At 39.6% G+C, this 11,510-nt stretch overlaps 2 protein-coding genes across 2 annotated transcripts; one reads left to right on the forward strand and one right to left on the reverse strand.

The window, feature by feature from the left end:
• Positions 1–1,392: 1,392 nt before the first annotated feature.
• g6pc1a.1 (glucose-6-phosphatase catalytic subunit 1a, tandem duplicate 1) lies at positions 1,393–4,507 on the reverse strand. The gene is made up of 5 exons (XM_084937194.1): positions 4,057–4,507; positions 3,842–3,951; positions 3,214–3,319; positions 3,012–3,127; positions 1,393–2,672 (listed from the first exon to the last, which is right to left on the reverse strand). The coding sequence occupies exons 1-5, from the start codon at positions 4,272–4,274 to the stop codon at positions 2,164–2,166; spliced, it is 1,059 nt and encodes a 352-aa protein (XP_084793320.1). The 5' UTR covers positions 4,275–4,507; the 3' UTR covers positions 1,393–2,163.
• Positions 4,508–5,277: 770 nt separating this feature from the next.
• g6pc1a.2 (glucose-6-phosphatase catalytic subunit 1a, tandem duplicate 2) lies at positions 5,278–7,917 on the forward strand. The gene is made up of 5 exons (XM_084937195.1): positions 5,278–5,584; positions 5,675–5,784; positions 6,339–6,441; positions 6,758–6,873; positions 7,032–7,917. Exons 1-5 carry the CDS (start codon positions 5,352–5,354, stop codon positions 7,532–7,534), a joined length of 1,065 nt encoding a protein of 354 aa, XP_084793321.1. The 5' UTR covers positions 5,278–5,351; the 3' UTR covers positions 7,535–7,917.
• The last annotated feature ends 3,593 nt before the right edge of the window (positions 7,918–11,510 follow it).

Genomic DNA, 11,510 nt, shown 5'->3' on the forward strand with positions numbered 1-11,510 from the left:
TAGTTACAGTTTTGTGTTTGTCATTAGTTTTTTAAACATTTGGTATTGTTGTGGTATTGTTTTTACTTCTGTTTAGTTTTGATTAATTAGTTCAGTTTGTATTAATTTGGTGCTAGTTTTAGGTTTAAGGCGTAATATGGGAATTGTATATGTCAGATGTAAGTCTTACACACTTGCACTCTTTGCAGTTAGACTAATACCCAAAGTTTAATGCTTTTCGTAACTTTGAAAAGCTGACAAGGGGCATGAAGGACTTCACTGATCAGACTAGACTGTGCATATTTGTGAAGCGTGTTTTTTGAAGCACCTTTTATTCCGACACTTCTTTTTATTTATTTATTTGGTCCAGAGCTGCATCTTTAAGTAAATATAGAAAAGGTTATGTGAGGATGAGAAAATATTGAGGAGAACAACCAAGGCGAGCTGACTATTGTGACTGTAAACTAATGTAAACAGTTACTCAACGTCCCTGACGTAGTTGTGAGGTCTATACCCTCTGTCCCCCTGCCTCCTAGTCACACAAACGCAATGCAGCGTACCTGTACAAAGAACTCCCATATAGCTTGTTGAGATAAGAACCGGAAATAACTAGAACAGCGTAAGAAGACAATGAGATAAAATGATCAAAAAAGGAGCATTTGCTGGTGGGATGTGTCGTGATAATCACTGGGTCCTGTTAAGATTAAGTATGATTTATTTTGTAAAACAGTGCAATGCTGATCAAACCTTTCAGGCATGATAACGTGGGGCTGTTCTCAAAAACAATGCCATATAATGACAGTCTCTATCTGCTTTAAGTCTCCTTATTAAGTCTCCTTATGTAATCCCAGACTGGCTCCATGATGTTTAGATCTACGAGATCTAAGTTATCTGATGCAGGACTTCATGTCCAGCAAAGTTACCACAGCGACTACCTTCAGTTTCCTACTTTTTCTCATTACCACAGCAACTTTAGGCGACCTATGATTGCATTCAGTTGGACTTTACGTTGCAGTTTCACAATGTAATTAGCAGTTTTATAGAGGTGTGTCTGTGATAATATGATAGTGACCTTTGTTTGCAATCCTGCTGATCTCAGTACCATAGATCCAAAGCTGCTTCGATAGTTCGTCACCTGAACAAGGTTCTATTTTTAAAGCCTTATGAGGCCCACGTGTTGTCGGCAACGCTTTCTGCCCCTTGACCCTTCATGTACCTTTGAAAGCGCATGGCTGTGGTGCGAGGCAGTGTCACTATGTGGGACTGCCGAGTGAGTGGAGCATGCTCTGGTTAATATTTAATGGTTGTTCTGGCCAGAGAATTAATCAGTATCAGTCTGAGAGATACTGAGAAAACTGCCGGGGCTGCACCGCACTTCTCAAATAAGCACGAAAACATGATTACAAGAAACAGTTTTTATTTGTTCAAAAAATACTTTTTTTGCTGAGGTGGTGGCTGCGTGTATGTGTAAAAATCTTTATCTCATATATACTGTGGATGTTAAAGAAGCTTACAATATTACAGACACTGAAAAGACAGTTATTCTAAACATGAAAACATGACTAAATGTAATTTGATGGACAAAAATAAACCATTATTCAATTTCAAGGAGGTTAATTGTAATAATTGTAGCAGAAGTCCCAATAAGACCATTTAAAAAACAATTAGTAGAAAAGATTTGTAGAAAAATGTTCATATTTTACTTAAACCCAGCTAAATTAGAAGGCTGCTAGCACTTTGTAGAGCCAGGAAAGATTGCGCTTAGCTTAGCATATCCAAAAAAACAACAACAACAAAGGTTTAAGACAACTTTTTGTGTTTTACTTTTACCCTTTATTGCTCATACCGTGAAGGGGACGCTTCTTATTTCTTCAAATTGAACAAATGTGGTCTATCAGTGAGCTTTACAGTAATTATCTGAAAGTGCTAGTTGGGTGTCTACGTCCTTTTTCTGTCCCTAAGTAGTCTAGATTCTGGGAATGGTAACATCCAATTAAATGTTATTGTTCCAATCAGTAAAGTAGCCTTTTCCCTCTGCTTCTAAATGGTAACAAGGCCAGCACAATATCTTCAGACATCTTCCAAAAACTCTGTAGCAAGTTTCCTAGATATGGAGTTAACCTAGACCCAGATTAAAACAGAAAAAAACAGTGAACAGTACAGATGAGGCTTAATCTATGTCTATTAAAATTTTTTGCCTTCTGTCTTTACAGGGTAAATCTTGCTGAGAGCCCAAGGCACCAAAGTAGTTGGGATCAAAAGTGCAACGGCACTTTTACCAAAGGAAAGGGCATAGAAAGTCATGTGGTTTTCAGGGGAAAATGTCCATCCATCTAGCAGGTGAAGCAGGGATACAGAGATGACAATACATCCAATCCTGAAAGGGGCACTCATAATCCTCATCTTGGTTGTCTTGTAGAACGGTGAGTGCAGACCGAGGCCCAGACCAAACAGGCTGCCCATGTTGCGCAGGAGGCTAGCAAAGGGGGCAGAGTCTAGGTGAACCCACTCTGGCCTGATGCACCACTTCTGGGCTTTCTCCATGGTCCACAGCAGGTCCACATCCAGAGCTTTAAGAAGCACATAAAAGCCAACAGCAAAGGAGGTGAGGAAGAGGGTAATTAAGAAGTACTTCTTCAGGCTTGCGCTGTAGATCCATTTCTCCTTGGAAACAACTTCAGCTACCAGTGTGCCTAAGACAAAAAAAGGTGGTTTATTAAACAGGGACAATGCGTAACATGTACACTCAATAAAACAATATTTGAAGTTAAAATGGTCTAAATATATCGTATTTTTGTAATTTTGAGATTGCATTTACACCTGAGCCATATTTTAATTCTTCTTCTACAATATTTCTTTGTTTGATCTTTGGCATTTGCTCCTAAAAATATGATATTGGTAGTTGTAGGCTACATAATCACTCAGTAAACTTAATTTCCAACCCTCGCAAAATGTTTTTATGAAAATTCTGCACATCAAAGTCTTTGTAAAAGTCAACACTTTATCGACTAGAGTTCTTTAGATGGACTGACCTGTAATGATTCCTGCAATAACCTGGTGTGGGAAGTGAGCAGCCATGTAGACCCTGGAAATGCATACCACCAGCTCGACCAGGCCCATTAGCATCCACAGGCCTGTATACAAAAATCTGACAGGGACAACACTGATTGTAGGTGCACAGAACCTAAAGACTCCAGAGAGCCAGAAAAGGTGACTGTATTAACACAGACTCACCTGTATAGCAATGGGGGGCACTGTTTTTCTCTTGCAATAGAGAGCAGTGCTGTTACCATGACATACCAGACACCAGCTGCACCCATGGCATGACCTGAAGGACTTCCTGCAAAGAAAGAAATTGGGCTTAGTATTTTCTAATTTAGAGTGAAAACCGATCAGTCAGTTCTTCATCTATCGTGACGACCAGTCCTCGTCAGACTTGGCAGTTTTGTTGCAGGTGACCAGAATAAGCGCAACACCAAGTCTGAGGTGGTTTGAATATGTCATATTTTGCTGAAAGTTGTTGTTATCTTTTATCTTTTTATTTCAGTTTCCAGAACGTTTAATACGTTCTGGAAACTGAAGACTGAAGAAAAACACTTGCACCTTGTAGGTGCACAGCTATAAGGACAGAGATCTCTCAAAGAAACTGGAGCAAGATAAAAGGCACTACAAGTTTATTACCCATTTATCACCATTAAAGTCGTGTACAGTTGCCAATTGTTACAGCTATCACCTGGCAATGATGTACTGGAGTATTTATCAGACTAATTGTGTACTGTGCCAAATAAATCTTATCATTCTATTATGACAGACTAGTTCTGTTCAGTTTTCATGCGATCCGCATGCCTGTCATGAGCTCTACCTGGTCCAGTTTCACATGTGATGGGGAACTGCTGGAGTGAAGGGGCCGGTCCTGCTCCATAAAACTTGGTCTCGTGAACCCACCAATAAGGTCTTTCCCCAAATAGAACCCTGCCACGGTAAAACAAAAAAACAGGAAACAAATCATGCAACCGTTCCTTTTTTTAATGTTTAAGTTTTAAGTTTAATTCAAGTTGGACCCTTTCACCCAGTTACCATTTTAGGACCAAGTTGAGCCAGTCTCCGATGACAGCCACCCAGATGAGCCTGAGTGCCGTGTCCCTCCGCAGGTGGAACCAGATCGGGAACAACCAGAAGAACGTGGTGTGCAGATCGGCCACTGTGGATGCCAGGTCGAACAAACCTTCATATTTGCCATATCTGGTCTGCAGATAGACAGCCAGCTCAACGCCCCAGCTGTGTAGAAGATCCATGATATCACAACCCAGACCTCTTTCTGAGGACGATGCTGTGAAAATATTGTCTCTTTATTGGGTTTTTTCTTGGTTAGGTTTCAGCAAAGCTCTTTGAGGCCGTCCTGTCCGTTCTTCCACTGAATGATTGGACTTTACTCAAGGCTAGCAAGTTTGTTTAACTTTGCAACGGTGCAGACAGGTCACTTAACCTTTACACCTCAGGGGGCCCCCTCTGCTAAAAGCTATCGTAACAGAAAGCAGCAGCTGCCCATGGACAGATTGCAGACTTCTAGCAAAGACCCGTTATCTCTACTTGTGCCTGAACCCCAATGTGAGAAACAACAAAATGGTTTTGAACTTTTCGTAAACATGTCTCTGGAAACAGAACAAAATATGAGCTAATCTGTGCAGATGTCCCCACCAGACCTTTTTTTTCATAAGAGTGCAGTACCTTATGTTCCACCTGCTATCTATTTTTTTCTTTTTCTGTTTTGTCACCAACTATCTCATCGGCTTTGTTTCATCCCAAACTCACTCATTTAATCATTGATCTTCTTATGTAATATAGAAATGGCTTACTCCATCATTCTGAACAGCGGCATGTTTTCACTAAAAAAATCAATGACATTACTGATAAATTATTAGTGAGAATGTGCACTCGTAAGAAGGGAAAATATAAAAAACACGGCTATCCTTTATTAATGCCAAAGTCAAAGCCATGTGGGCAAAAATGAAGAAGACGAAGATGACATTTAAAAATAGTCTGTGGGTCAGCAGAAAGAAAATCTCTCTGCAAAGTGTTTAATTTGGGTCACACTTGAGGAGGACAGCCACTGATCGATTGGCTTCCTCTCTCCTGTGACTCTCTCTGTACAGTGATTCTAAGATACTGATTGACGTTTTGTTTTCCTCCCAAACTCTAGTGACTGCCAGTGTTTTATTACACATGCGTAAGGTCCAAAGATCAGCGTGTGCATGCGTTTGGGTAGTGGGTCCGTCCACTATAAAAACAGCCAGCTGTCTCGCTGATAACAGCACTCTCCGCTCTTCCACTCACACATCACTAGACTGAGATTTCTTCCTCTTAACGCTAAGATGCTTAATGCCGTGATGGACGCCGTGCAGGGTTTCGGGGTGAGCAGCACCCACTACCTGCAGACCAACTACAAAGATGCCCAGGGCTTGTTTCTCTGGGTCTCCTGGGCGGCTGATCTGAGGAACACCTTCTTCATCTTCTTCCCCCTTTGGTTTCACCTGCGGGCTTCAGTGGGCATCAAGCTGATCTGGGTGGCTGTGATCGGAGACTGGCTTAATTTAGTGTTCAAATGGTGAGCGTATTTTTTTAACTGATATATAATCGTGTGAAATAAGCTTTCTTTAGACCGTAACTCAATGCATGTTTCTGCTGTCCTCTTCAGGATTCTGTTTGGAGAGAGGCCGTACTGGTGGGTCCATGAGACAGCCTACTATGCAAACGCCGTGCCCCCTCACATCGAGCAGTACCCAATGACCTGTGAGACTGGACCAGGTGAGAGACACCACTGTTCATGCACGGCTGCATTAACTTGCGTGAGGGTAAAAATAAACCGACTCCCATTAGCCCACAGCTCCTCTCACTCTGCATGTGTTCCTGCCTGAAGTTTACTTTGAAGTAAATTGGCCGAATCAAATAAATTATCATTCTAAAGATCTAGATCTTGGCACTCATCCTCAAGATAAAGCCCTAATGCTGTCAGGTGATATTGTGCTTAATTCGTACATATCACAGAAAGAACGTTTCTTTTGTATCCTCTGGTTTCTGTCTGCCTTTCTGTGTGGAGTTTGCATGTTTCCCCTGTGACACAGTCCATAAACATGCATGTTATGTTATTTGCAGTTAGGTTATTTGGACAGCAGCCAAACATATGAGCTTATTGAGTTGTTTAAAATAAAGTTAAAATAAAAAAGTGGCTATCTTTTTCATTCATTTATTACTTAGGTTAAAACAAACAACAAAAGAAAAGAATATAATGAATGAGCAGTGCAAGTTGCTCTGGCCCACATGTTAATAACTGCCTTCCTCCCTCTGTCTGTGTTACCTAGGCAGCCCCTCTGGCCATGCTATGGGAGCTGCAGGAGTCTACTACACCCTGGTGACCTCGATCCTCGCCATCATGACCAGCAACAAATCCACAAACAGTCAGTGGTGAGTCTATAACTTTATTTTTCCTTTCTTGGCCCTGCCGATTTTGGTGTTGTTTACCATTTTTCTCCATTCAGAGCTTATCGCTCTGGACACAATATATGTTCGGTGCTGGGGTTGATCATTGACTTCTGAGAAGTATTGACTGAAAACAGGGTGTTAAACACGGGTTGTTTTGACGTGCAGGCAGCTGAAGTTCTCATGATAAGAGAAGAATAAATTTGTTTATTGTTACAGTGCTTCAAAAGATTTTCTTTCATGTAATCTTGAGCTGCTGGAAATCAATGAATCTAAGCTGTGTGAATTTGTACTTCAACAGGTATCTGAAGGCTCTTCTGTGGACGCTTTTTTGTGGGGTCCAGGTGTGTGTCTGCCTCTCTAGAGTCTTTATTGCTGCCCACTTCCCCCACCAGGTCATCGCCGGTCTTATCACAGGTGAGTATTTTTACAGTTTCAGTGAACGGCTGGCTATGCCTCAGTCATTCAGTAAAATATATAGTCAGAAATATAGTCAGTTATTAAGCCTGCAGCGGTATAATAAGTAACGCAAAATATCCGCCTCTGCTTTCCTAATGTGGATCATTGTTTTCTAGGTATGATTGTGGCTGAGGCCTTTAACAGAACTCAGTGGATCTACAGCGCCAGCATGAAGAAGTATTTCTACACGACTCTGTTCCTCACCTCCTTCGCTGTTGGCTTCTATGTGCTGCTCAAAGCTCTGGGTGTGGACCTGCTGTGGACCATGGAGAAAGCCCAGAAGTGGTGCATCAGACCAGAGTGGGTCCACCTGGACACCACGCCCTTTGCCAGCCTCCTGCGCAACATGGGCACGCTGTTTGGCCTGGGTCTGGGCCTGCACTCCCCCCTCTACACCGAAACCAAAAAGAGCAGCAGCCTGTTGGTCAAAGCAGGATGCATCATCAGCTCTCTGCTCCTGCTGCACCTGTTTGACTCCTTCAAGCCTCCCACACATACCGCGGCCCTCTTCTACCTGCTGTCCTTCTGCAAGAGTGCCACTGTGCCACTGGTCACTGTCAGTATCATCCCATACTGTGTGAATCGATCTCTGAGCCAGCACAACAAAAAGGCAGTGTGAGCACCAACTTCATATCACAAAGACTAATGAAAAGGAAATCTCTTCCTATTAAAACACATTCCTTTGGTGCTTGTTTTATCCACACTGCCACGTAATCCTCAGGAAAAGCTTTGAGATCAACAGGAAAATGCATTTTGTGTTATTTAAACACTGAACCTTGAACATTGTGTGACACTAAGTGAAAGCACTATCCAGGCTGCCCAGAGACACTCACAAAGAACTATTTTGAATATGCGACAACACGATAATGACGCTTGTCCTGGACGGTCATTCACGACTTCAGTATAGTATTTTAACTGTATTAGTAATGTATTTTTTCAATGTCATAGAAAGTATTTTTGGGACTGTTGAAATATTTTTAAATAAAAATTTTGTAAATGTTAAAAAAACCGATTTGGTTCATTTTTAAAAATGTGCAATTACTGGAATGTTCCTTTAATACTTGACTAATGACCATTTTCTTCCACTTAGACTAAGACTTAGATTTATTCTATTTTTCTCACCAGCGTTGGAATATCTGTTAGCGTATTTTTTTTAATATGTGCACCGCAATTTAAAAAAGTCACTGATTCCAAATTTTACTCAGATACTCAGCTTTCTTAAAAAAAAAAAATCACACAATAAGTATAATATTCAGAATAATCTCAATTAAAAGAAAATAAGCAGAAAACAAACACTTTTAACTCATTATTTACAATTTATTATCATTACACAGTCATGCACTGTACAACAGTACAATGAAATTGGAGTACTGTCCCACATCAGTGCTAAAAGAAAAGAAAGCAGTAACCAACAATAAATAACACATATGCAGAATAAAATATACTATATGTGCAGAAATTAAAGGTACAGTAGGTGCAGAGATAAAAATACATACGCAAATATTAAAAGGGGCTCATCAGTTTAATCCAGGGGTGTCAAACATAAGGCCCCAGGGCCATAATTGGCCTGGTGAAGACTCAAATCCAAGTGGACAGTTTTTAGATCATGTGAAGCAATGTATAGATTTTAAACTTAATACTAAAAAGTATGTTCAGTATTTTCACATTTTACAGCTTTTCCTATTGATAAAGACATCCTACCCTCATTGTCATTCATCCTACACCAAAATAATAAACAATTAAATGATAGGAAAGTTACTGTTATTCACAGTAAACTAACAAAAAACTTTATATTTTATAATTACAGGGCAGTGCAATGAACTAGCCATACGTCTTTCTGTCATTATACACATTTAACATGTGTATAATGACAGAAACTTTGTTTACTGAACAAAATGAGCTGTAAAATGATGTAAAATGAGTTTGACATCCCTGGTTTAATCTGTTTACTAAAACAGTAAAAAGGAAAGAAGAGAATAAAGTTTAGACAATAAAACAACAAAACGATAAAAGCTGAAATGACATAAAAGTAAATTGAATGAATTACTAATTACATACAACTTTAAAATGCTTACTTACTTTTTTGTTAGAAAAAAACAACAGAAAATTGTTATATTTACACACACACACAAACATTTTTTAAATGGGTTACATTTTAATCATTCTTATTTTTACATTAACTACAATTCTAATACTCCAATATATAATGTTGTTTAAAATGCAATATTTTTCTCTGAATTATAGCATCTACTTTAAGTAAATTCTTAAAGTAGATGGAAATGAAAGTACTAAGTACTTAAATGTACTTACATGTACTTATTCTATCCTGCCTCCATTTGGATATGCAAATCAAACAATATAGTTTGATAAATTAGCCTATAGTGGAGAAAAATACATGCACTGGCATACAATTGGACAGTTTTTTAATATGTTTTTACATTGACACATATTAGATCCATAGGAATTTAATACAGTTAAGAAGAAGCTGAACACCTGACATGAGCCTTCATCATCTTTGTTGTTGTTGTTTTTCCCTCTTTTGCCAGAGACACAAATAAAAGCTCACTGTTTAAAGACATTTCCAGCTTTGCTCTATTATTGGATTCCTATGGGATCAGATAAGCAGTAAATCTTGAACACTGAAAAACAGACCTGATGTTGAATAGATCAAGAATATACTCGCTCGTCCTCACGTCCCCTCCAGAGACCCCGTGTCCCATTTGGCTGTTGTATAACCTCATATGATAAAGATAACATTTCGGGATGATATCAATAATTAACTCAGATCCGTTATCGCGACTTGCAGTGATGACAGCGATTTCCCACGTCATACCCGTGTCTGTGGGCCCGTCAGGCACACGGGGCCGAAAGTGCACACTGAACATTCAATATTTGCCATTCTGTGTTTTGCATAATACACACGTGACATGCCTGATGAACAGTTAAGTGGGACACAAGAGGAAAAACACCAAGTAAAGTGAGATTTGCTGCAGTTGCATAAAAATGCGTAAAGTTTGATAGAAAATTTAATTTAATAAGAATTTGGCCGATATCACAAAGCGGTAGAGTTTTGCTAAACATCCGTGCAGACATAAAGAGACAAAGACGGTGGCTGGATTGTCATTGGCAAATTTGTGCCTTAAAAAATCAGGAATGAGAAGAACAAGCTCTCAGAATCGATGCAATCACTGAGTCTGTCACATTCTTCATTTGGCGCGGGTGTGTACCTCAATGACGCACATGGATGCGCTCACGCAGTTCCTAATACCCACTAACTGCATCTCTCTCAGACACGGGAGGTCTGGACGCTCAAAGGAAAGGTGTGTGTGTGACAGAGAGATGCAGGTAAATATTAAAGTCCCTGCTAAAACGGAAAAATATCGGGAAGAATGTTCAGTTGGTCCTCTTGGTGCATCTGCTGTACCGTTATATGCAGGCTGTCTCACTTCCCTATACTCTCATCAGTCACTTTATTAGGTACACTCGTTCAACCGTTAGAGGGTATTGCAGCACCCTCTGTCGCACAAGTAAGACATCGCAGCACCTCCTGCCAATTAAACCCCCCCCCAAAAACAAACAAACCCCGCCCCCAACACACAACATTCCTGTTGTTCTAATTTGTGATAAACAATAAGGTTTAGATTCTTTAAATAATGATCAAGCATTATAATCTACAGTGGCCAGAAATAGTTATCAGCTTCTACCCATCATTAGTTTATATAATTACATCACAGTATTTTTTAATAACTACTATATTGTAAAATTATTAAGTTTAAGGAGCAACTTCATAATCCTAAAAACTCTAAGAAAAAATGTTTTCCCCCTTTACCTCATCCATGTGACCATTCTCCAACTTCAATTAAAAACATGGTTAAAAACCTTCCTCATATATTATCATTAATTAATTTCACTCTACTCCTTTTGCTGCGAAAGAGTGCTTGACTATGTTTAATACTATGCAATTTCGGCTTTGGGGCCTGGTAAAATATTATGCATATTTGGATAATTCTTGTCAGTCTTGACTGCTGTGTGGGTCCCGTTGCATTTTTGTGGTTTTATAATGAATTTGCCTACCTGTTTGCACGCCTGATGTGTTAGCCCTGTCACAGGGCAGAGGTTCAGTTATTGCCATGTCTGTGTTAAATTTTTGTCTGTTTAGTCTTGTCTGCTGTGTAGTGGAGCATGGCAGTTGAAAGACTGACATGCTTTTATAGAATTATATTAGAGTGTGACAGAATGAATACAACTAAAGCCTAACAAATCTGCAGCAACTTGTGTGACACTTTCATGTTATTATGGTCAAAAACCTCTGAGAAATGTTTCCAGCACCTTGTTGAATGTGTGCCAAGAAATATGCTAAATAAAGCTCTGAATTAAATCTAGTCATAGTAAAATGTACAACGATTTCCTTGTACTTTTAGATACAATGAAGTATAGCAGTAATACTGTATTACCTGCTCAGTGCAGTGACCACATATTAAAAGGTGGCAGTGTTGCACCATTGACCAAAAGTATTTCTTCAATTTGAAAATGAAGAAAACACCAGAAGCAACATGGCTCCTTTTCAGTTTGTTCAGGCTTTTAAGTTGTTAGTT

Source organism: Perissodus microlepis, chromosome 8, assembly GCF_051167445.1.
Source record: "Perissodus microlepis isolate ML-2025 ecotype Zambia chromosome 8, ASM5116744v1, whole genome shotgun sequence".
Lineage (NCBI taxonomy): Eukaryota > Metazoa > Chordata > Actinopteri > Cichliformes > Cichlidae > Perissodus > Perissodus microlepis.

What these genes read in the sequence shown, in the direction of transcription:
- g6pc1a.2 (XM_084937195.1), top strand. Translation starts at nt 5,352, where the DNA reads ATGCTTAATGCCGTGATGGACGCCGTGCAGGGTTTCGGGGTGAGCAGC. An exon ending in GACCTGTGAGACTGGACCAG is followed by an intron (nt 5,785 to 6,338) that starts GTGAGAGACACC and finishes TGTGTTACCTAG; the next exon opens with GCAGCCCCTCTGGCCATGCT. An exon ending in AAATCCACAAACAGTCAGTG is followed by an intron (nt 6,442 to 6,757) that starts GTGAGTCTATAA and finishes GTACTTCAACAG; the next exon opens with GTATCTGAAGGCTCTTCTGT.
- g6pc1a.1 (XM_084937194.1), bottom strand. Translation starts at nt 4,274, where the DNA reads ATGGATCTTCTACACAGCTGGGGCGTTGAGCTGGCTGTCTATCTGCAG. An exon ending in CACATGTGAAACTGGACCAG is followed by an intron (nt 3,320 to 3,841) that starts GTAGAGCTCATG and finishes CTTTCTTTGCAG; the next exon opens with GAAGTCCTTCAGGTCATGCC. An exon ending in TATTGCAGGAATCATTACAG is followed by an intron (nt 2,673 to 3,011) that starts GTCAGTCCATCT and finishes TTTTTGTCTTAG; the next exon opens with GCACACTGGTAGCTGAAGTT.